General features: G+C 45.1%; 1 protein-coding gene across 1 annotated transcript in view; it reads left to right on the top strand.

Annotated features, from left to right (window-relative positions):
* CECR2 (CECR2 histone acetyl-lysine reader) overlaps nucleotides 1-20,551 on the top strand; it is an 86,244-nt gene that overhangs the window by 38,872 nt on the left and 26,821 nt on the right. The window contains exons 4-12 of the mRNA XM_073621566.1: nucleotides 226-359; nucleotides 5,169-5,249; nucleotides 9,518-9,573; nucleotides 10,150-10,316; nucleotides 10,402-10,485; nucleotides 12,336-12,480; nucleotides 12,632-12,761; nucleotides 20,034-20,077; nucleotides 20,460-20,551. Coding sequence (XP_073477667.1) covers nucleotides 226-359; nucleotides 5,169-5,249; nucleotides 9,518-9,573; nucleotides 10,150-10,316; nucleotides 10,402-10,485; nucleotides 12,336-12,480; nucleotides 12,632-12,761; nucleotides 20,034-20,077; nucleotides 20,460-20,551 — 933 coding nt within the window. The remainder of the gene's footprint in view (nucleotides 1-225; nucleotides 360-5,168; nucleotides 5,250-9,517; nucleotides 9,574-10,149; nucleotides 10,317-10,401; nucleotides 10,486-12,335; nucleotides 12,481-12,631; nucleotides 12,762-20,033; nucleotides 20,078-20,459) is intronic.

Below are 20,551 nucleotides of genomic sequence, written 5' to 3'. Positions count from 1 at the left end.
GTTGGTTGCATGGGCATTCATAGGCCCCAGTCTGTACCTGATTTGTAACTATTGGTATAATGCAAGTTGTAACCAGCGGTGTGTGCACACTGAAATTGCCCATGACACCCTGCTGGTTTCCAGTATATGGGAGTCAGATTGGCAAAGTTATCTCATGTTTTACATCTGTATATGCCATATTGGATTAGTACTGTTATAACACGCGTTCTGTTCTGTGTGTGGCAGGGTCTGGACGCGGACAGTCTGCGTGTGGAGCCCCTCGGAGAGGACTCGCAGGGGAATCTATATTGGTATTTTTATGGGACCCGCCTGTACAAGGAGGAGCCATCATGGGAGAAGCGGCAGCGGGCGCTGGAAGAGTAAGAAAACGCACATCAGTTCTTTACCACTACAGCCCTTGTACCTTTATACCCATTATGTACTAGAACCATTTGGTTATCTTTAAAGCCGAACTAAAATCATCAATTTAATTGTTCCCAAACACTTCCATTCAAGGCATGCTGTGAATGATAAGTGTCACAGCTGCTTGTTCTCTCAAAAAAAAAAAAAAAAAGCCGTTAAATGGTGTCATACCTGATCACATGTGCAGCACCATGACAACTTGCAAATCAAACAGAGGCTAAGATGGCAGCTTCCTAAAGGATAGGATGGTTTAGCATTGTTTTAAAGCAGAACTACACTGCATCTAAGAAATCGCAAACCAAAAAACGCTATTTAATTCATTTTTAGTATTCAAAGGAAGCTCACCCATCCCATCCACCCATGTCGCCATGCTTTATTTTGTTGGGAAATTATTTTGAAAATTACCTCCTAGCATTTCTGGCTTCCTGAAATCCATCTGCCCTTATCCCAGGGCATGAATGCAGGTGTGCTTCTTGGCTGAGAATAACCCTCTTCCTCCTCTCCTGAAGACTTTTGGGATGTATGACATAATTTGCTGTGTGTGTGTGTGTGTGTATATGTGTATATGTATATATATGTATATATATATATATATATATATATATATATATATATATATAATGTAATTGGTCCCATTTTTAAAATCACACTAAAATGATGTTGCTGATACAAAGCATATTTGCAAAAATGAATTCTTTCTTCTTCGTTTCTCCTTCCCCTTCCTCCTCCTCCTCCTCCTAAATTAAAATAAATACAGTGAAGCAATATATGGATATATTTGGGGGGGTAGATTTACTAAAACTGGTGCACACAGAATCTGGTGCAGCTGTGCATAATAACCAGCAAGATTCTAATTTCAGCTTGTTTAATTCAAGGGGTTGTAAATCCTATGCATTACCTGAGCCCTGGAACTTCATCCGGCAGGGATGTGCTCTTCCTCTGCCCGGGGTTCTCGGCTCTTGATTAGATAGATTGATCACAGCGCAGCCATTGGCTCCCGCTGCTGTCAATCAAATCCAATGACTGGGGGGCGGGGCCGAGTCATACATTCGGCAGCTATGGACGCCGAATGTTGGACTCGGGAGCGCACCCGCAAGGTAACCCCCAGGGAGAGCGCTTCTCCTAGGGGGTTATCTGATGTGGGGAGGAGCCGCCGAGGGACCCCAGAAGAATAGGTTTAGGGCCACAAATATCTGAAAAGTGTGACGTGTGTAGCAAGGTCCAGTCTAATGAGGACCTCCAAGGCCAAAGATAGCTGACATCCTTCTGTATGTAGTAGGTTGTGAGGCATATGGGGTGCAAAGATGGTGAAAGTCATTGGGCACCAGACACTTCTTAGATGTAAAAGGTTTTATTTCTCTTGAAAGTCCTTTTTGCATTTTTTTGGGGGAAAGAGGGTTAGGGCCAGGACACCCTTAAATAGTTATAGATTCAGCTGGCAGACTCAGACTTCAATAGGAGGACAGCCGTGCAGGGACAGGCCCCAGCAAGGCGCCACTTCTGCACATGCAAGAATGCTGTCTCTTAACAGTTCCTAACTTAAACGTAACAGTTCTTTCAGCTCCACTACAACTGCCTCTTGTAGTTCTTCAACACTGAGCTCCTGGTCTCTCAAGACCCTCTTATTCGCTGACTCTGATTCCCTTGAGCTCCTCCAAGGTTGGCGGTGGTATCTCTCTCAAGCGTCACCCACGCTTCCCTGCTGGGTCCCTAGGTTGGCACCTCAGACACTTCTGAAGCTTCACCCCTGCTAATTGGCTCAGTCCCTGGCTTGACTCACAAGGCTGCTCTGCAAGCGTCACCTCAGCTGGTTGGGTCCCTGACTTGATTACCGCCTAAAGGTTCCCGATTCTCCACTGTGCCCGTTCGGTGAGAATATGGTTCTGGTACTTTCTTCAGTTACTCACTGTGGTCCCTGGTAAAGGTGGTTGGTCCCTTTTTTGTTACGACAGCTTCCCTTCTACCTTCAACCACTGACAGCTTCTCCAGTTGACAGAACCGTCACTTTCGGTTGGAGCCGCAGTCCCAACCCTGTGCTGCCCTCTAACTTCTGAATAGGCCTTCACACAGCCTGCCAGCCAGGTGTGTCATGCGCCCCCGGCCTAGCAGCCCGGGGCGCACGACACACGTCCACCCAGACAGCCATACAGGTGGCACAGAACAGCGATCACCTGACCTCACCTGAATATATAGGTTCTCCCAGCAGGCCAAGGGATTCAAGAAAACTCCTGCCCATTGGCTGAGATACCCCATATACCCATAAACTGCCCTTGGGTTGCCCTCTCGTACCACCAAGATCCCGGCCACCTAGTGATAGAAGAGAAAAGTGCAACAAGGCCAAACTTGGGGAGAAATTAATAGATCTCTATCAATCAACCAAGATGACTACTCTTGGCAAGTAAATTTGTGAGGAGCTCCCTGACTAAACCCCAGGGTGCTACACGTGCATTTTATTCAGCCCCCTTTACTCTGATACACCCTAACCAATATTTAGTGGAAGCAATTGTCTTCAGAAGTCACCTAATTAGTAAATGGAGTCCAGCTGTGTATAATTTAATCTCAGTATAAATATAGCTATTCTGTGAAGCCCTCAGAGGTTTGTTAGTGAACCTTGGTGAACATACTGCATCATGAAGGCCAAGGAACACCCCAGACAGGTCAGGGATAAAGTTGTGGAGAAGTTTAAAGTAGGGTTAGGTTTAAAAAATACCCCGAGCTTTGAACATCTCAAAGAGCACTGTTCAATCCATCACCTGAAAATGGAAAGAGTATGGCACAACTGCAAACCTACCAAGACATGGCCATCCACCTAAACTGACAGGCCGGGCAAGGAGATCATTAATCAAAGAAGCAGCCAAGAGGCCCATGATCACTCTAGAGGAGATCCACAGCTCAGGTGGGAGCATATGTCCACAGGATAACTATTACTCATGCACTCCACAAATCTGGCCTGTATGGAAGAATGGCAAGAAAGCCATTGAAAGAAAGTCGTAAGCAGACCTGTTTGCGAGAAGCCATATGGGGGACACAGCAAACACGTGGAAGAAGGTGAGACCAAAATTGACCTTTTTGGCCTAAAAGCAAAACTCTATGTGTGGGGGAAAACTTCATCACCCGGAACACACCATCCCCACCGTGAATTTTGGTGGCAGCATCATGTTGTGGGGACGCTTTTTAGCAGGGACAGAAAAGCTGGGTCAGAGTTGATGGGAAGCTGGATGGAGCCAAATACAGGGTAATCTTAGAAGAAAACCTGTAATGCCCCGTACATACTGTCGGATTTTCCGATGGAAAATGTTCGCTGGGAGCTTGTTGTGGGAAATTCTGACCGTGTGTAGGCTCCATCGGACATTTTTCATCGGAATTTCCGTCGCACAAAATTTGAGATCTGGATCTCAAATTTTCCGACAACAAAATCCGTCGTAAATTCCAATCGTGTGTACACTATTCTGACGCACAAAGTTCCACACATGCTCTGAATCAAGCAGAAGAGCCGCACTGGCTACTGAACTTAATTTTTCTCGACTCGTCATACGTGTTGTACGTCACCACGTTCTTGACTTTCGGAATTTCGGACAAGATTTGTTTGACTGTGTGTATGCAAGACAAGTTTGAGCCAACATCCGTCGGAAAAAAATCCATGGAATGTCCGATCGTGTGTACGGGGCATTCGAGTCTGCAAAAGACTTGAGACTGGGGTGGAGGTTCACCTTCCAGCAGGACAATGCTCTCCATCCAGTCCTGACAGAGCTTGAGTTATTTTACAAAGAAGAATGGGCAAAAATGTCACTCTAGCTGTGCAAAGCTGGTAGACACATCCCCAAAAAGACATGAAGCTGTAATTGCAGCGAAAGGAGGTTCTACAAAGTATTGACTCAGTGGGCTGAATACAAATGCACATCACACTTTTCACATTTTTATTTGTAAAAAGTTTTGAAAATCATTTTATCATTTTCCACTTCACAATTCCAATACATTTATGTTTTGGGTGTAACATGACAAAATGTGGAAAATTTTAAGGGGTATGCATACTTTTTCAAGGCTCTGTATCTTTAGAACGGGAAGTACAGATGAATCTCTCCAGTGAGAAGACAAAAGATAAGTGTTCTTAAACCTTTTTTACTTTATCCAAAAAAAAGAAGAAATGCTCAGGGGCTAATAGACACCTTTTCTGTGGAGACGAAGACTATTCATTTTCTATTGGACCTCTCTGTGACCTTTTTTTTTAAATGGGTCAGAGCAAGGGAAGGTTTGTCTCCCATGATGCAGTCTTATGCCGCGTACACACGACTGCACTTTCCGGCAGAAAAGGTCCGAAGGAATCATTCCGTCAGACATTCCGATCGTGTGTGGGCTTCATCGGACTTTTTCTTTCTAAAATTCTGACGGACCTAAGTTCCTATCGGGAAAACCGCTCGTCTGTATGGTATTCCGACGGACCAAAAACGACGCAAGGGCAGCTATTGGCTACTGGCTATTGAACTTTCTTTTTCTAGTCCTGTCATACGTCATTGTGTTCTAAACGATCGGACTTTGGTGTGATTGTGTGTAGGCAAGTCAGTTTCAGCGGAACTCCGTCGGAATTCCGTCAGAGCGTCGGAGTCTATTCTGACGGAAAGTCCGGTCGGGTGTTTGCGGCATAAGGTTCCCCTTCTCCTGGTAGGATGTGCTGTTAGTAAAATGTGGTATTAGGAGAGATACATAGCGAAGACCTTGAGGGGGCCTGTTCCTGAGTAAATGTTCTAATCATATTGTTGCTTTTTCAGAGCCGCTGCCATGCCAGAGAAGCCTGTGAGGAAGAGAGGGCGTCCTCCCAAAAAGAAGCCGCTGGAACAGGCTGTGATCTGGTGAGTGGGGGATGGGGGGAATATATCCATAGGAGGAACAATGGTCCTGTTAACCACTTCAGCCCCCGAAGATTTTACCCCCTTCCTGACTCGAGCACTTTTTGCGATTTGGCACTGCGTCGCTTTAACTGACAATAGTGCGGTCGTGCGACGCTGTACCCAAACAAAATTGATGTCCTTTTTTCCCACAAATAGAGCTTTCTTTTGGTGGTATGTGATCGCCTCTGCAGTTTATTTTTTGCGCTATAAACAAAGAAAGTGACAATTTTGAAAAAAAGCAGTATTTTTTACTTTTTACTATAATAAATATCTCCCAAAAATATATAAAAAAAAAAAAAGTTTTTCCTCAGTTTAGGCCAATATGTATGGAGATGAGGAGGACAGGCATGTATAATAGAAGTCATCCGCGCTTGTCCAGAGGATGCAGACTTAGGTGTTCCTCAGGAGCCTGAGGAAGAAACGCGCATGCTTCAAACACGCGCACCCTCCTGCTGACCTTGCATCCGGAAGTGACGACATCACAGCAAGACGTTCCGGTGTCCACAGATCCTTTCCCCTGGATACTGATAGCATTGGACTCCACCACTGCGTTCGTTACCGAGGACGGCCTCTTGGCACACACCGCTCCTAGTCTGCATCCTCTGGACAAGCGCGGATGACTTTTATTATACATGCCTGTCCCCCTCATCTGTTTGTGAGTGTATTCACTATATTTTTTATATTGAATCTATTAAATTTTAACCTACAACGCTTAGAAGCCGCCGCTTTTTTCTCCCTACCTCGTTTCAGATCCACTTCTATCTGCAAGCAGGCAGCCTCAGATCCACTTCTATCTGCAAGCAGGCAGCCTTCCTTTCTACAAGCTCTTATTGTTTTTATGAACATTGGACTATGGACTTTATTTAACAATCAATTTGTCGTCTTATTAGCTGCTTCCTCACCCAGAGTGCGCTCAATTCACCTCACTTTGTAGGCCGATATGTATTTTTCTACTTATTTTTGGTAAAAAAAAAATCGCAGTAAGCGTATATTGACTGGTTTGCGCAAACTTTCTAGCGTCGTGTCTACAAAATAGGGGATAATATGCCATTTTTTAAAATTTTTATTAGTAATGGCGGCGATCAGCGATTGCGACTGCGACATTATGGCGGACACCTCGGACGTTTTTGACGCATTTTTGGGACCATTGTAATTTATACAGCGATCAGTGCGATTTTAAAAATGCATTGATTACTGTGTAAATGACACAAATGGCAGTGAAGGGGTTAACCACTAGGGGGCAGTGAAGGGGTTAAAGCGGGGTTCCACTCAAATTTTTAACTTAATCTTACCCCCTTCAGTTAATTGCATAGATGTTCAAATGCTGTATGAAAAATTTTTTTATCGCTGTAATTACCTTTATATTGTACTTTATTGTGGCACTTCCTGTCTCTCCTCCCATGGGAGTAGGCGTGTTTATTGACTTTCCCCGGCGCCGCACTGTCTCCTGGGAGCTTAGTGTCAGGCTTCCCATGATTCAGTGCGGGAACAATGATCATGCTTGTGAACAAGCTGTGAATGAACAGCATTCACTGCATCCAGGAAATCAATGCTTGTGGGCTTCACATGCCCACAAGTAAGATGGAAACAGCCAGCATCACATTTTTAAAGTTATTCTTCAGTACGAAAACAGACAGAGGCGGAAATATTACACCCAAACTGTGAGTATTATTTTGGGATTAGCAAAGTGTCTCAATGACCTAAAAAAAAAAAAATTGGTCGCCGGACTCCCACTTTAAGTGTGTCCTAGGGAGTGATTCTAACTGTGAGGGGTCTGGGCTTGAACACACAGGACAGTGATCACTGCTCTCGATCAGAGAGCAGTAGATCACTGTCCTGTCACTAGGCAGAACGGGGAATGCTTTGTTTACATAAGCAACTCCCTGGTCTTCCTCTCCGTGACACGAACGCGGATATCGAGTTTGCAGGACTCGCGGTCACGGAGCATGCGCTCACGACGCCGCTTCTTAAAGGGGACGTACCTGTACGCCCTTTTGCCTGCCAGTGCCATTCTGCCGACGTACATTGGCGTGCGATGGTCGGCAAGCGGTTAAGATGCTGTGCAGCGTTTGCGATTGGCTGTTGTATTTGATGTCACATTGCTGCTACCCATCTAATCCAGCAATTTCCTTCCATGGGCCAGGGAGTTTAAGGCAAAACATTGATAAGAAATCTTTCTCAACCCCCCTGGAACTCCAGCCCAACACTAACTGTACTTGGTGATTTGTAAAGGTTTTCTTAATACATTCTATGCATTAAGATAAAAAGCCTTGTGTGCAGTAGCCCCCCTAAATACTTACCTGAGCCCCATCTCTTTTCAATGATGTCCACGAGTGCCTTGGCCATCCGGGACTCTCCCTGCTGTTTGGCCAAGACACAGCAGTAGCATCATTGGTTCCCACTGCTGTCAATCAAACTCTGTTAGCCAATCAGGGGAGAGAGGGGGTGTGGCCAAACCACAGCTCTATGTCTGAATAGATACACGGAGCTGCAGCTCTACTTGGGTGACTCAGGTGCCCCCATAGCAAGCTGCTTGCTGTGGGGGCACTCACAGGAGGGAGGGGCCTGGATCTCCAGCTAGGGAGCCAAGAAGAGGCTCTGGGCCGCTCTGTGCAAAACCACTGCACAGAGCAGCTAAGTATAACCTAATATTTTAATAGGGGAAAAAAAAAAACACGAGCCTTTGCAATCACTTTATTAATGTTCCCTCCCCCTTACTGCTACCTATCCTGTCTTATGTGTTTAAAAGATGTGTATACTTAAAGCAAACCCTAAATGACATCTTGTGCTGGCTTGTCTTCTTCCCCCTACCTCTCTTACAAATGGACATTTAATATATTTTTTTTATTTTTATTTTTCCAATAGACTTTATTCGTACTGCCAAGCTGCAACTTTTGCTTTTCTTGCCTAAGCAAGAGACTCCCAGCCCCCTGTGCAAATGTGCTGCAGGGCTCAGTTTCTGAGAGAACCCTGTGGGATATCCTCGTATCCACTGGTTTCCCAACCATCTGTGCACCCACGGGGTTCCCCACGTATGCACAAAGACCAGCAACAGGGAAGTCTGAAACCTTCCCTGTCTTTTGCATGTGCATGAAACCCCCCTGCATGTGTGCTCTACCAGAGCCTGCAGGCGCACCTGCACATGCACTGTAATGGTGTTGCTGGAGAGGGGTGGGCAGAGCTAGGCCAGAGTGGGACTAAAGTTCTGCTTTAAACTAATTTTAGTCCACTCCTGTCCAGTGACATGATCCCCTGTCTCAGTGAGTAACAATTGCAGGGGAGAGGAGGGAGCGCTTAACAGCTAGGAATTCTGGGAGCTGTGACATCACTCAAAGGTTCACCTGGTCCAGCTGTTGTCGGGGCTCTCTCTCCCCTGCTACCCCTGGGTTTACAACTGCTTAAAGAGGGATGAAGAAAATGCATCAGCCGCACTCTTAGCTGCTCTTGCCATTGCAGACAACATCCTCTCCACCAATGTTCCTTGGTGTGTTTCACCACTCCTGGCTTGTGCATGAGGATAGGGTTAGTCCATAGCTTAGAGTGCAGTGTGGATGATAAATCTTTTCTTATTTCTAATGGGGAGTGGAGATTAACTACAGTGGCCACATCCAAATTGTCCATGCACAGGAGGGGCGATTCTTGAGCGGAGTTGTGGATTTTGTATGTCTCTACTTAAAGAGGGAGATAAGATCACAATGTGGGCACTTTTTACACCTGGCTTAACCTGTGTAAAAAAAAAAAAAATCTGTGTACTTTTATCAGTTTTTAATCCGCTACGGTCCAGTTACTTGGTCCTGCAGCTCCGGGTTAGGTAGCTCTTGATTACTGCTATAAATTCCAGGAGTTGTGACATCGCCCATGAGCTCCCATAAATCAGTTGTTGTCAGTGCTTCCTCCTCTCCCTTGCAGCAGCCATTCACTGACATGGGAGCCAGAGCCGCAAGATCACATGACTGGACAAGAGCGCACTAAAAATAGGTAAGTATACAAATCATTTTTTTACACAGGTTAGGCAGGATAGGTAGCAGGGAGGAGGGTGGGAACATTTTTAAGAACTTTGGCTAGAATGCCGCTTTAACTTGAGTCTGCCATTTATTTATTTTTTTAAAAGGCCTGAAGTCCAACTTTAATGATGTGAATGTGTATGTAAAAGCACTGAGTAAATTGAAAGCGCATAAGTACCTGAAATAAAATAAATTAAAAACTAACTTGTATCCATTCTATTCCAGTGATAAGCCAGAATTGGCAGCTCCAGCAGCGGTGGAAATAGAACCACCCAGGAACGGTAAGATTACATTTTTTGTCTTTTCTCGCTGCCATTTGCTATGGTTTTGTTTTTAGCATCTATTAAGGCAATGCCTAGATGTGCGGACACCACTCCAATCTCGGCACCTTTTTTTATTTCATCAGAATGGCAGGAAAAGTCACTTCTCACTGATTGCTAAGAGTTAGTTATTGCAGTTTTCACACTTTATCTTTATACAGGCACTGGTCATATGTTATGCAATCTTATTGTACAATTTATTTTTTTAGTTTACCAAAAAAACATATAAAATGAGGTAAAACCTAAACACTTTCAATTTATATCCAATCAGGTAGGCCTTTGCCACACATATCTAAAGGAGACTGTACAGACATTGTACAAGGAAATTGTACAGTTCCTGTTTGGTCACCAAGACAGGAAGTGAGCAGAATTTCTACCATGGGAACTTGTCAATTAAAAAAAAAAAAAAACATGACAAAGCTTCTCCATTCCATGCAAAGGTTTTTTTTAGCGCTGCTTTGAAGTTTATTATAAGATAAAGAATTTTCTCTGCTCATCAGCCTCGTCGCTATAACCTCTTTCTGTGTGTTTTCTCAGTCAGCTCCCCCGGTGAGGGATTCTGGTGTCTACTTTGCCAGACGGAGGAGGAATGGAGGGAGCTAACGGAGAGCTTCCGGGACAAGGTTTCCCCAAAAGAGCACCACCTTTATAAGATTCTAAGCGAAGAATTCCTCCCGGAGATCTGCAGTATGATATCTCAGAGGGTGAGATGATGAGCATGCTGGGTGATGGGGATACTGTGTCTGGCAAGGATAGGGGCTGCTGACTAACCTATCTGTTTTTATGCAGGACACAAAGGTCCAGAAAGAGCAGGGCCATTTCACCTGTAGGAGGCTATCCGAGCACCCTGGGTTTGAAGCTTTTCAGCGAGAGGTGGGTACCGATCGTATATGTCAGTGCTTTAGAAGGAACTTCCTGCAGGGGTAAGAGGCAATAGTCTAAAGAAGAAAGGAAGGATTGTTTAAAGGTGTGGGTTCGCCCTCTGCTGGACACTGCTTGTAATTCTTATTTGCTTAAATCATACTTGATTTGTTGTAGCCGTATTAGTGCAATTGTGACAGAGAAAATTGAGTACTGTCCGTGATACTTTTTTTATTTGCACTAACATACAATTTTTCAGGACAAGCTTTCGGGGTATGTGAACCAAACACATACAAATCAATGGTAATAAAGATAGCAGCAGAGTTAGTGAGATAAGACAGAGGGAGAGCTAGGGGGGAATGCAAGGGGGGGGATGCTAATCACAGAGCGGTCGTAAAGATTAACATTCTGCTTTAAAAATTTGTGAATCAGTACTGCTTGGACCTTGAAGAAGGGGACATACCCCGAAAGCTTGTCCTGAAAAATTGTATGTTAGTGCAAATAAAAAAAGTATCACGGACAGTACTCAATTTTCTCTTGCTTAAATCACAAATATTTTTGTTGCAGTGATCCATTCACATCAAAAACCTTATATTTTAATGCCCTGCCACAGTCGCACACTATTATTATTATTATTATTATTATTATTATTATTATTATAATAATGCGCTTATTATAGCTCTTCCATGTTCAGAATGTTGTACAGAGAACACTGAACCAGTTACATCGGTCTCTGCACCAGAGTAGCTTACTCTCAAATGTCCCCCCACAGTCACACACTGCTATTCTTAATTATAACTCTGACATACACTGATCAGCCATAGCATTATGTCCACTGACCGCTAAAGTGAATAACATGGAATATTTCATTACAATGGCATCTGAAGACAATGAGATATATTAGGCAGCAAGTAACCATGTTGTCTATAAATTTGATGACCCATGTCCACAGCCAAAAGCGCCTACAATGGGTAAGTTAGCACCAGAACTAGCCAACGGAACAATGGAAGAAGGTCGCCTAGTCCAGTAAATCATTTTCTTTTACATCATCTGGATGGCTTGTGTGTCACTTGGGGAAGAGATGGCACCAGGAAACACTATGGGAAGAGGGCAAGCCGGCAGAGGCAGCATGATGCTTTTGCGGAATGTTCTGCTGGGAAACGTTTGGCTCCTGCCATTCATGTGGATGTTACTTTGACACGTACCACCTACCTAAACATTGCTGCTGACCTAGTACACCCCTTCATGAAAATGGTATTCCCTGATGGCAGTGGTCTCTTTTTTATTAGGATAATTCACCTGACACACTGCCAAAATGGTTCAAGAATGGTTTGAGGAACACAAGTTAGAATCCTGGGTCTTGACTTTGGTCTCCAAATTCTTCAGATCTCTGCCCAATTGAGCATCTGTGGGATGTGCTAGAAAAATAAGTCCGATCCATGGAGACCCCCACCTCACAACTTACAAGACTTCTAGGATCTACTGGTGACGGAGACCATTCCTTGACGAGTCAGGGGTGTTTTTAGTGGCAAAAATGGGACCTATTCAGTATTAGGTGGGTGGTCAAAATGTATCTGTATACTGCAGTGCTGTACGGAGAACACTGAGCCAGTCACATCAGCCTCTGCACCAGAGGAGCTTAAGTTCTTCGGTGGGATGGGTATTACATCCACCATACTTCCCAATTCCACCCCCCCCCCCAACCCCATTAGGGCTTATTTACAGGGTTTGGTTTTGTTTTGTTTTTTTTTTTTGTTTTTTTGCACTTAGAACAGATAAAAATGCTTTCAGCTGTATATTAACAAATAATAATAGCACTTTAATACTTGTGGCCCTGTTAAAGCATTATTTGTGCCCTGCAGGGTCAAATCCAGGTGGATGGGTCCCAAGTGCAGGAGGAAGAGGAGGAGCGGCAGCTGTTGCTGGTGATGCAAAGGAAGGAGCAGGAACTGTTGCAGAAGGAGGAGAGGAAGAGAGCATTGGCAAATAAGGTCCGATCTGTGGAAGGTGAGTGGTCATGTCTGGATTCTGTTACATTATATTTTTTTGCTTATTTCCTGGGGTGTTGTGGGGATCAGGCCAAGGTAGGAAGGGCTAGAGCTCTCTTGTAACAACATTTTATTTTTGGCCCTGAAATGTTTCCTGTTTCGGTGTGCAGAGCGGGCAAGAAGACGGAAGCTGCGAGAGGAACGAGCCTGGCTGTTATCGCAGGGCAAAGAATTGCCTCCAGAACTGACTCACCTGGAGCCCAACTCCCCGCTACGTGAGGACTACAGAGTCCCCGATCTGTGAGTGTCTCATCTCCTATGTTTTATGTTCATGATTTTCATTTTGCTTGATCTCCAGTAAGAAAAGTTATTCTTTCATAGTTTGCCAACAACCCCAAAAGTAGTAGTAGTAGTAGTATTCAGGATTTATATAGTGCCAACAGTTCGCACAGCACTTTAAAAGGAGAAGGGAGACAGTACAGTTCAATACAAGAGGGTTAGAAGGGCCCTGCTCATAAAAGCTTACAATCTAAAAGGAAGGGACAAGTGTTACAAATGGTAATAATTGTAAAGGGATGTGCTGATGGAGTAGAAGTACATTTTTTTTTTTAGGTGGCAGATGATTAGGTTTCCCTGAAGAGATGAGTTTTCAGAATTGTCTAAAGGAGGACAGAGTAGGAAATGTCTGGACAGATTGGGGCAGAGAGTTAGAGAGGATGGGGGGGGGGGGGGGGGTTCTTGAAGTCCTGATGCGACGGAGTTGTAGATGTAGCATTTTTATTTTATTTTTTTGTGCATCCTGAGTAAGGCTGCTTTCATCTGAGCCTAATCAATCAGGAGATTCTTGCCTTGACGGTGCTCCTTTTTAAACGTTGAACTCTGAATACATTTTTAGGAATGTGACCGCTCATTCAAGGCTTTTGCGTTTCCATTAAGGCATAGCTATACTGCACCAAGGCACACCATTGCTGTTGTGGAAGAGCCAAATCCTGACTCTCTGAACATGTAGACTAAAGTAACTAAACTCTGCCCATTCCAGCTCTCAGATTTGCAGAAACTGGCTGTAGTGATATATGTAGAACTCTTTTTTTTTTTTATCCAAGAAAAAGTTTTTATTGAAAAAACAAGTACGTACAGTCCAAGAAAACCACAGTTAAATTGTACATAGTAGCCTAAACAGGCATATTTCCATATAAGAATCAGGCACATACAAAAATGTAAAGTACATCCCACTGTTAGAAAATAAGATGGGAATTGATAACACAACCTCCTACCTATGGAAATACCAACCCTCTATCTGTACCCAACCCGAGTTCAGAGCTCCAATCAGGGCTAATGCGGGGTACACCATGGCTTCAGCCGTTATTAAGGCGCAGTAATCTGTCCATGACCAGGTCCTCCGGAGCTAACCCAGGAGTGCCTAGCCATGGTTCCCATAGTTTTTCAAATTTTCTTGAACATCCCCTGTGTTGGTATATAATTTTCTCCATTCTTAATATATGACCTAGTGCAGTAATCCATTCCTTGACTGAGGGAGGCGTTTCAGATTTCCAGTGTACCATGATTAGCTTGCGGGCCACAAATAGGGCTCTAGTTAAAGCTTCCCTGACGTGGGGTTCCCACTCTAGTTCATCTAACACATTCAAAATACAGTGTCTAGGGTCCAGCGGTATGGAGACCCCAAACACTGCGTTCAGCGTGTCCACCACCCCCCTCCAGTACACATGCAATCTGGGACATCTCCATAGCATATGTATTAGATCTCCGTGATCTCTCTTACATCTAGTACAGGTTGGGGTGGGAAGAAGTCCCATATTATGTAGCCTATGGGGTGTGTAATACGCTCTCAGAAGTGTATATAGTTGCGTTAGTCTTTGCGTTACATTCAGTGAACATATGGAAACTGACTGCAAGACCTCCTCCCATTGATCCTCATCCAAGGGTCCAACATCCAACTCCCATTTCCCTTTTACTGTCAAAGGATGCTTTAGAAGGTATTTGTGGAGCAAGGTGCTATAGCTCTGGGAAATGAATCCTTTAGAGGTCTCTGCCCCTTTAAGCAAATCTGCCAAAGGGTTCGAGCTAATGTGCCAATCAGAGGTTTTTTGACTGTGCTTCAAATGCATGTCTAAGTTGCATATAGTAAAAAAGCATGGAGGACGGGAGACTATATAGGTCCCTTAAATTGTCAAATGAACATAATTTGCCTTCTCTTATGATTTGCTTTAGGTAGAGAATGCCAAACCTCTTCCACCTTTCTGCATGTTGCAATTTAGCAAGTTCTGGGTAGGACTCATTTCCCCATATAGGACTATATTCGTTGATACCTGTCGCCTCCTGAATGTATTTAGTTTTGTTCCATATTTTTTGTATGAGGGCATAAGTGGGAAAACATTTCTGAGGCTTGCTAAAGGCTGCGGCCTCCAAAGCCGTGGGAACGGATTTAACCCCTATCGTATGTAGCATTATATATTCTGAAGCGCTAGGGACCCTGGCCGTAGACTCCCCCTCCACGGCCATGGTGCCTATTAAATGTTGCATTTGCGAAGACAAGTAATAAAGCCATGGATTTGGCAATGCAAGTCCACCTTCATCTTTAGGGCGTTGTAAGTTTTCTAGTTTTATCCTTGGTGGGCGGTTCTTCCAGATCAGTTCACGAAAAATGTCATTAATTATTCTGAATATCTTAAGTGGGATGACTACCGGAGAATTATGTAGTATGTATAACAGTTGAGGCATCAGAATCATTTTAATTAGATTCACTTTGCCTGCAACCGACATACACAGAGCATTCCAGGTTTTAACTCGCAGCCGAAATCGAGCCAGTAGTGGGGAAATATTCAACTGACTATATTCCCTAATCTTAGGAGAGACCTGTATCCCCAAGTATCTGAAGGAAGCAGATACAGGGATTCCCCCAACTTTCTCTTCATTTAATAATCTTGCATCATCCATTGGCATTAGGGCTGACTTGGTCCAGTTTATTTTAAGGCCTGAAAAGTCCCCAAAGCGAATCACTGTATCCATTGTGTTTTTTAGGGAGTGGTCAGTGTCACCCAAAAGAATCATAGTATCATCCGCGTAGAGCATCACCTTCTCCTGTCTGTCACCATAACAGAAGCCGGTGATATCCCGGCAGTCTCTGACCCGTATTGCCAACGGCTCTATGGCTAGAGCAAACAGCAGGGGGGACAAAGGGCACCCCTGCCGTGTACCCCGCCCCAGAGCAAAGGGCAGTGACATTCTACCCGCCTCTCTAATTATCGCCTGAGGGCAATGATATAATAAACGTACCCAAGAAATCTATATCTCTCCAAAACCGAATCTTTTCATTACCTCCCATAGGTATGGCCATTCCACACTGTCAAAGGCTTTCATTGCGTCGAGAGACAACAATGCTCTCTTACCTTTATTATCCGGTGGGGACTGTATGTTAAGATACAATCTCTCCTAAGGTTTATTGCTGTTGATTTGTTGGGCATAAATCCCGCCTGATCAGGGTGTATAATTGAGGCAACAGCCTTATTCAACCTTATAGCCAAAACCTTTGCCAATATTTTGATGTCTGACTGCAATAGGGATATCGGTCTATATGAGGCCGGGTCTACGGGGTCCTTGCCTGGTTTTAAAATTAAAACAATGTGGGCTCTAGACATGGAGGGTGGTAGGGTATTGTGCTTCCTAGCGGTAAGAAATACATTTAAGAGCTTGGGGAGTAGTATCTCAGAATAGGTTTTATAGATTTCCATAGGGATACCATCCCCTCCGGGGGCCTTACAGTTAGGGAATGCAGCCACCGCCTCTTGCATCTCATCAAGAGTCAGAGGGGCGTCTAATTCTTTCCTCTGGGATTCCCCAAGCTGTGGAAATACAATGCCATCCAAGTAACTGGACAGCTCCTCGGAGCTATATCTGGAAGAGGAGCAATATAGCTTCTCATAGAACTCCGCCAGCGTCTGGAGTACCTGATCTGGGGAGTGTACCAGCCGTCCGTCAGCCCTCCTTATGGACCCGATTGCCGGAGATCTCTTATCAGAATTGGCTATTCTGGCTAAGAGGCGTCCGGTCGTCTCCCCTTCCTCAAAAAAGGCAGTCTTTGAAAAAAACCTCTTTTTGTCCGCCGAGGAGGTCAGCAGGTGCTCATAAGCTGATTGAGCCGACTGCCAAGCCTCCCTCGCGGAGTCAGTTGGGTCTTGGACATACCTTGCCTCAAGGGAGTAGGCATGGGATTCCAGTGTGTCCCGCAGCGCTTCAGAATGTTTCTTAACCTTGGTAACCTCATTGCTAAGTATTTTCTTAAGGTGTGTTTTGAAGCCCTCCCATTCTGCAAGGGTAGACAATGAGCCCGGTTGACATGAAAAAAAACTTTTTTATGTTGCCTTCTAAGTTCTCAGGGGAGGTAAAAAGCTGAAGCCAAAAGGCATTAAATTTCCACGGTACCTTTGGGAGTGTGGATTGGTGGGATACAATAAGGTTTATCACCAAATAGGAGTGATCAGATACACACCGAGGTTTGTACGAAATGTCTAGCACCGAGGAGAGCATAGCCGGGTTTCCCACCGCCAAATCTATTCTAGATAAGGAACCGTGTGCTTTCGAGAAACAGGAGAACTGTTTAGCAGTGGGATTCCGGTGTCTCCATAAATCCAGCCATCCCACCTCCTGTAGCAGTCTAGCCAGCGGAGTCAGACCACAAGAAGCCGGGGTGCTCGGGCCCGGGTGTTTATCCAGGGCCGGAGCTAGCCAGCTATTGAAATCGCCCACCAGCAATAACGGGAGATCCGGCTTCCCCTCCAGAAATTCCAGGAGGAGCCGGAGTACCCGAGCATTAAATGGGGGGGGGATGTACACACAAGCCAGAATACATTTCAGAATACCAATACGACAATACAAAAATACAAATCTACCCTCCTGGTCTATTTTGGACTCAAATTCTTGATAGTCCAGGGAGCTGTGTATCACTACACTCACCCCCCGAGAAAAGGAGGTGTGAGCGGAGTGGTACGACCACCCAATCAATCTATATCTCATACAACTTATAGAATCAGACGTTAAATGTGTTTCCTGTAAGCAAATAACCGCAGGTTAAAACTTTTTCAGACATGAGAAAATCATAGTGCGTTTCAGGGGGGAGTTCATGCCCCTAACATTCCAGGAGATCACCGGTGAGCCCGCCATGGCAAGAACACAGTTAGTTGTGGGGGAAGGTTAGAGGGTGGCTTGCCTGCGCAGAGACCACCGAAATCCTGTTGGGAGAGATTGCAGCAGGCTTGAGTAAATTCAAAATAGCAGGTGGTTAGTGGGAGTGAGACTCTTGGACTGCGGTAAAAAGCAGGATGTATAGAATAACATAGCACAATGGTGCCAACAAACAGCAGTGCAACTGCACTGAGGTATTTCCTTTTGTGATTTGGCGCTCTCACTCCTGTGAGAGAGCAGGCAGGGATAAACAAAGTAGGCATCCTGATGAGCCATGCCAACGGGGCAGGCCCATAGGGCCCAACACGGCCTAAAAACAGACCAACTAATAATTCAGACATCACAAGTCAAGTAAAGGGGGGTTTCACAGTTCAGTTCCTCTCGCTGAAGAAATATGGGATGATTCCCGGCACATGGGTAACTTTGAAGAGGTCAGGTGAGTTGGTAGATTGTGGTAAAAGGGTGTAAAAAACAAAGTGAAAAGGAAAAAAGGGAGGGGGCCCAAAGACGGCATGGTGGTGACTTCGTGGACCAGAAAAGACAGCAAAAAAGGAGAGAATGTGGCATCTCGATGTGTAGGCAGCTCTCTTACCATCTGGAAGTATGTCCTGTTCAGTCACCTTCCACCTCAGCACGGTGACGCCGTAGTGCTTGTTCATTATGGTCCAACCAGGCGGCAGCTTCTCTGGCAGAGTCGAAGAATTGTGCATGTCCTTCCGCTGTTACTCGGAGCTTCGCTGGGTATAGCATAGCGTATGGCAGTTGCAAAGCTCTTAGGCGCCTCTTCACATCGCTGAACTTAGCTCTATTTCTTTGCACCTCGGCCGAAAAGTCTGGATAGAAAGACACTCTTACGCTATTGAACTTCACTGTGGCCTGTTCTCTTGCGCAGCGTAGCACTGCCTCTCTGTCACGGTAATGTAGCAGTTTGGCCAACATTGATCTGGGGGGAGCACCCTGTGGGGGAGGCCGCCCCGGTACTCTATGGGCCCTCTCCACTGTAAAGAATGGGGAAAAGGCTTCTCGGCCAAACAGTTCAACCAGCCAGCTTTCCACAAACGATGTGGGATCTCTACCCTCCGATTTCTCAGGGAGGCCGACTATACGGACATTGTTTCTGCGCAAACGATTTTCCGTGTCTTCTGCTCTGTTATATATATCTTGGGCCATGCGGTAAGCTGCCTTTGCTTCTCGCGCCACCGGGGGTAACTGCTCCTCCAAATCACTTACTCTGCTCTCAGCTGCAGTTGCTCTTTCTCTAAGCTTTTGGAGGTCCTGTCTAAGTAGTGAGACCTCTTCCCTCAGGCCCCCAAACTGCTCCTTCATATCAGTGACTGTGGCCGTGCACACATTAACAGCCTTCAAAATATCAGCCAGGGTGGGCTGCTCCAGGGTCTCAATTATCTCATCTGACGGTGGGGGGGAGGGAGGATGAGTAATGTCCTCATGGAGCTGCTCAGGCATGGTGTCTGTATCAAGGCCCCAATCAGCTTGTGAAAAAAGATCTGCAGCTTCCCCGTTACTTGTAGTCCCCCCCGCTTCCTGGATTTGTATTTTCTGTGTGTAGTATGTCATGTCTCTGTACTGCTCCTTACCCTGTCCTTTCAGCTGCTTCTTGCTGGTATTATCCCTGGGCTTGTCCGTCGTTCGCGGCGTGCGCTGTGCTTTGGCTGCTGCAGCGGCGGCGCCATCTTGCGAGTCCGGTCCCGCCATCTCCAACGGGCCTCGGCGGGTCTTTGCTCTCGTGCAGAGGGCCGGTGGTGGGTCCGGATGATAGGGGGTCTCGGTAGCCAGCTGGGGGGCCGAAAAAATCAGGATCTGAGGTGCCGGGAAAGGATCAATCTGAGGATCAGGCAGGAGCTGTGAGAAGTGCGTCCTCTCACATGCCGGTCTTGGCCACGCCCCTATGTAGAACTCTTAGTTGGGGTAAACTTTGTGGACTCTTGATTGATAGATTTTCCATGCAATGGATAGAGCGGTCACAGAGATTGAAAGCTGCTGGAAAACTTCCAAAATTGACAATGCTGTGGGCAGCGTCATTATAAATAAGGGAATTAAAGATCTTTGGCTGGGCTGAGATGTCATCAGTTCATTCATCTTGACAGATGCCCGAACTGTACCCTGGACTGTGTATGCGGTTCAGTGTACAGTGTGAAGACATAGGTAAGGATAATCCAGAAGGTTATAGTATACATACTAGTATAGTATGTCTCTTCTGTATTAAAAAGCCTGCCTTTTTTCTTTACTGAGGTTCTACATTAATAGTCAAAAAATTGTGTTTTACAAATGGTTGCCAAAGTTCTTTTTAGGATTGACAGGTTTTCTGTTTTCTGCACTGTTCACATTTTCTCCATATTTCTTTTCTCTCCTCAGACTGAGCTTTGAACTTGATGACCATTATACAGCCATGTACAAAGGTGAGGGGTGTCACTTGTTTCCTTGTCACTGATCCTAAACATTAAAGGAGAAACCCACCTTTTGCAACAGAGTAATGAATGTTGCAAAAAACTAAAACGTGCATTTATTTATTTATTTTTAATTGGCGCTTGCAAAGCATTGCAACTGCCATCAGCGGATCGTGAGTGCAATGCTCTGACTCCTACAGACTATTCCTCCAGCTCAGGTCTGCACAGAGGTACAGACCTTCAGCCTTTGGAGCTGGAAAAAAATTCAGAGGACTGTAAAGCCAGCCATAGACTGGTGTAATTTTTTTTTTTTTTTTTTTTTTTTTTTCCTGCAACCCTTATTGCTTGTGAAAAGATCTAATTCTGAGAAATTCTGATCTTTTTGTTTTGACAGTTTTGGATGCTGTAAAGGCACATAAGGATTCCTGGCCTTTCCTGGAGCCGGTGGATGAGTCTTATGCTCCCAATTATTATGATATTATCACG

This window comes from Aquarana catesbeiana, linkage group LG03 (genome assembly GCF_042186555.1).
Source record: "Aquarana catesbeiana isolate 2022-GZ linkage group LG03, ASM4218655v1, whole genome shotgun sequence".
Classification (NCBI taxonomy): Eukaryota; Metazoa; Chordata; class Amphibia; order Anura; family Ranidae; genus Aquarana; species Aquarana catesbeiana.
Note: the sequence above shows the minus strand (reverse complement) of the source record. Positions and strands in the feature narration are given on the sequence as shown.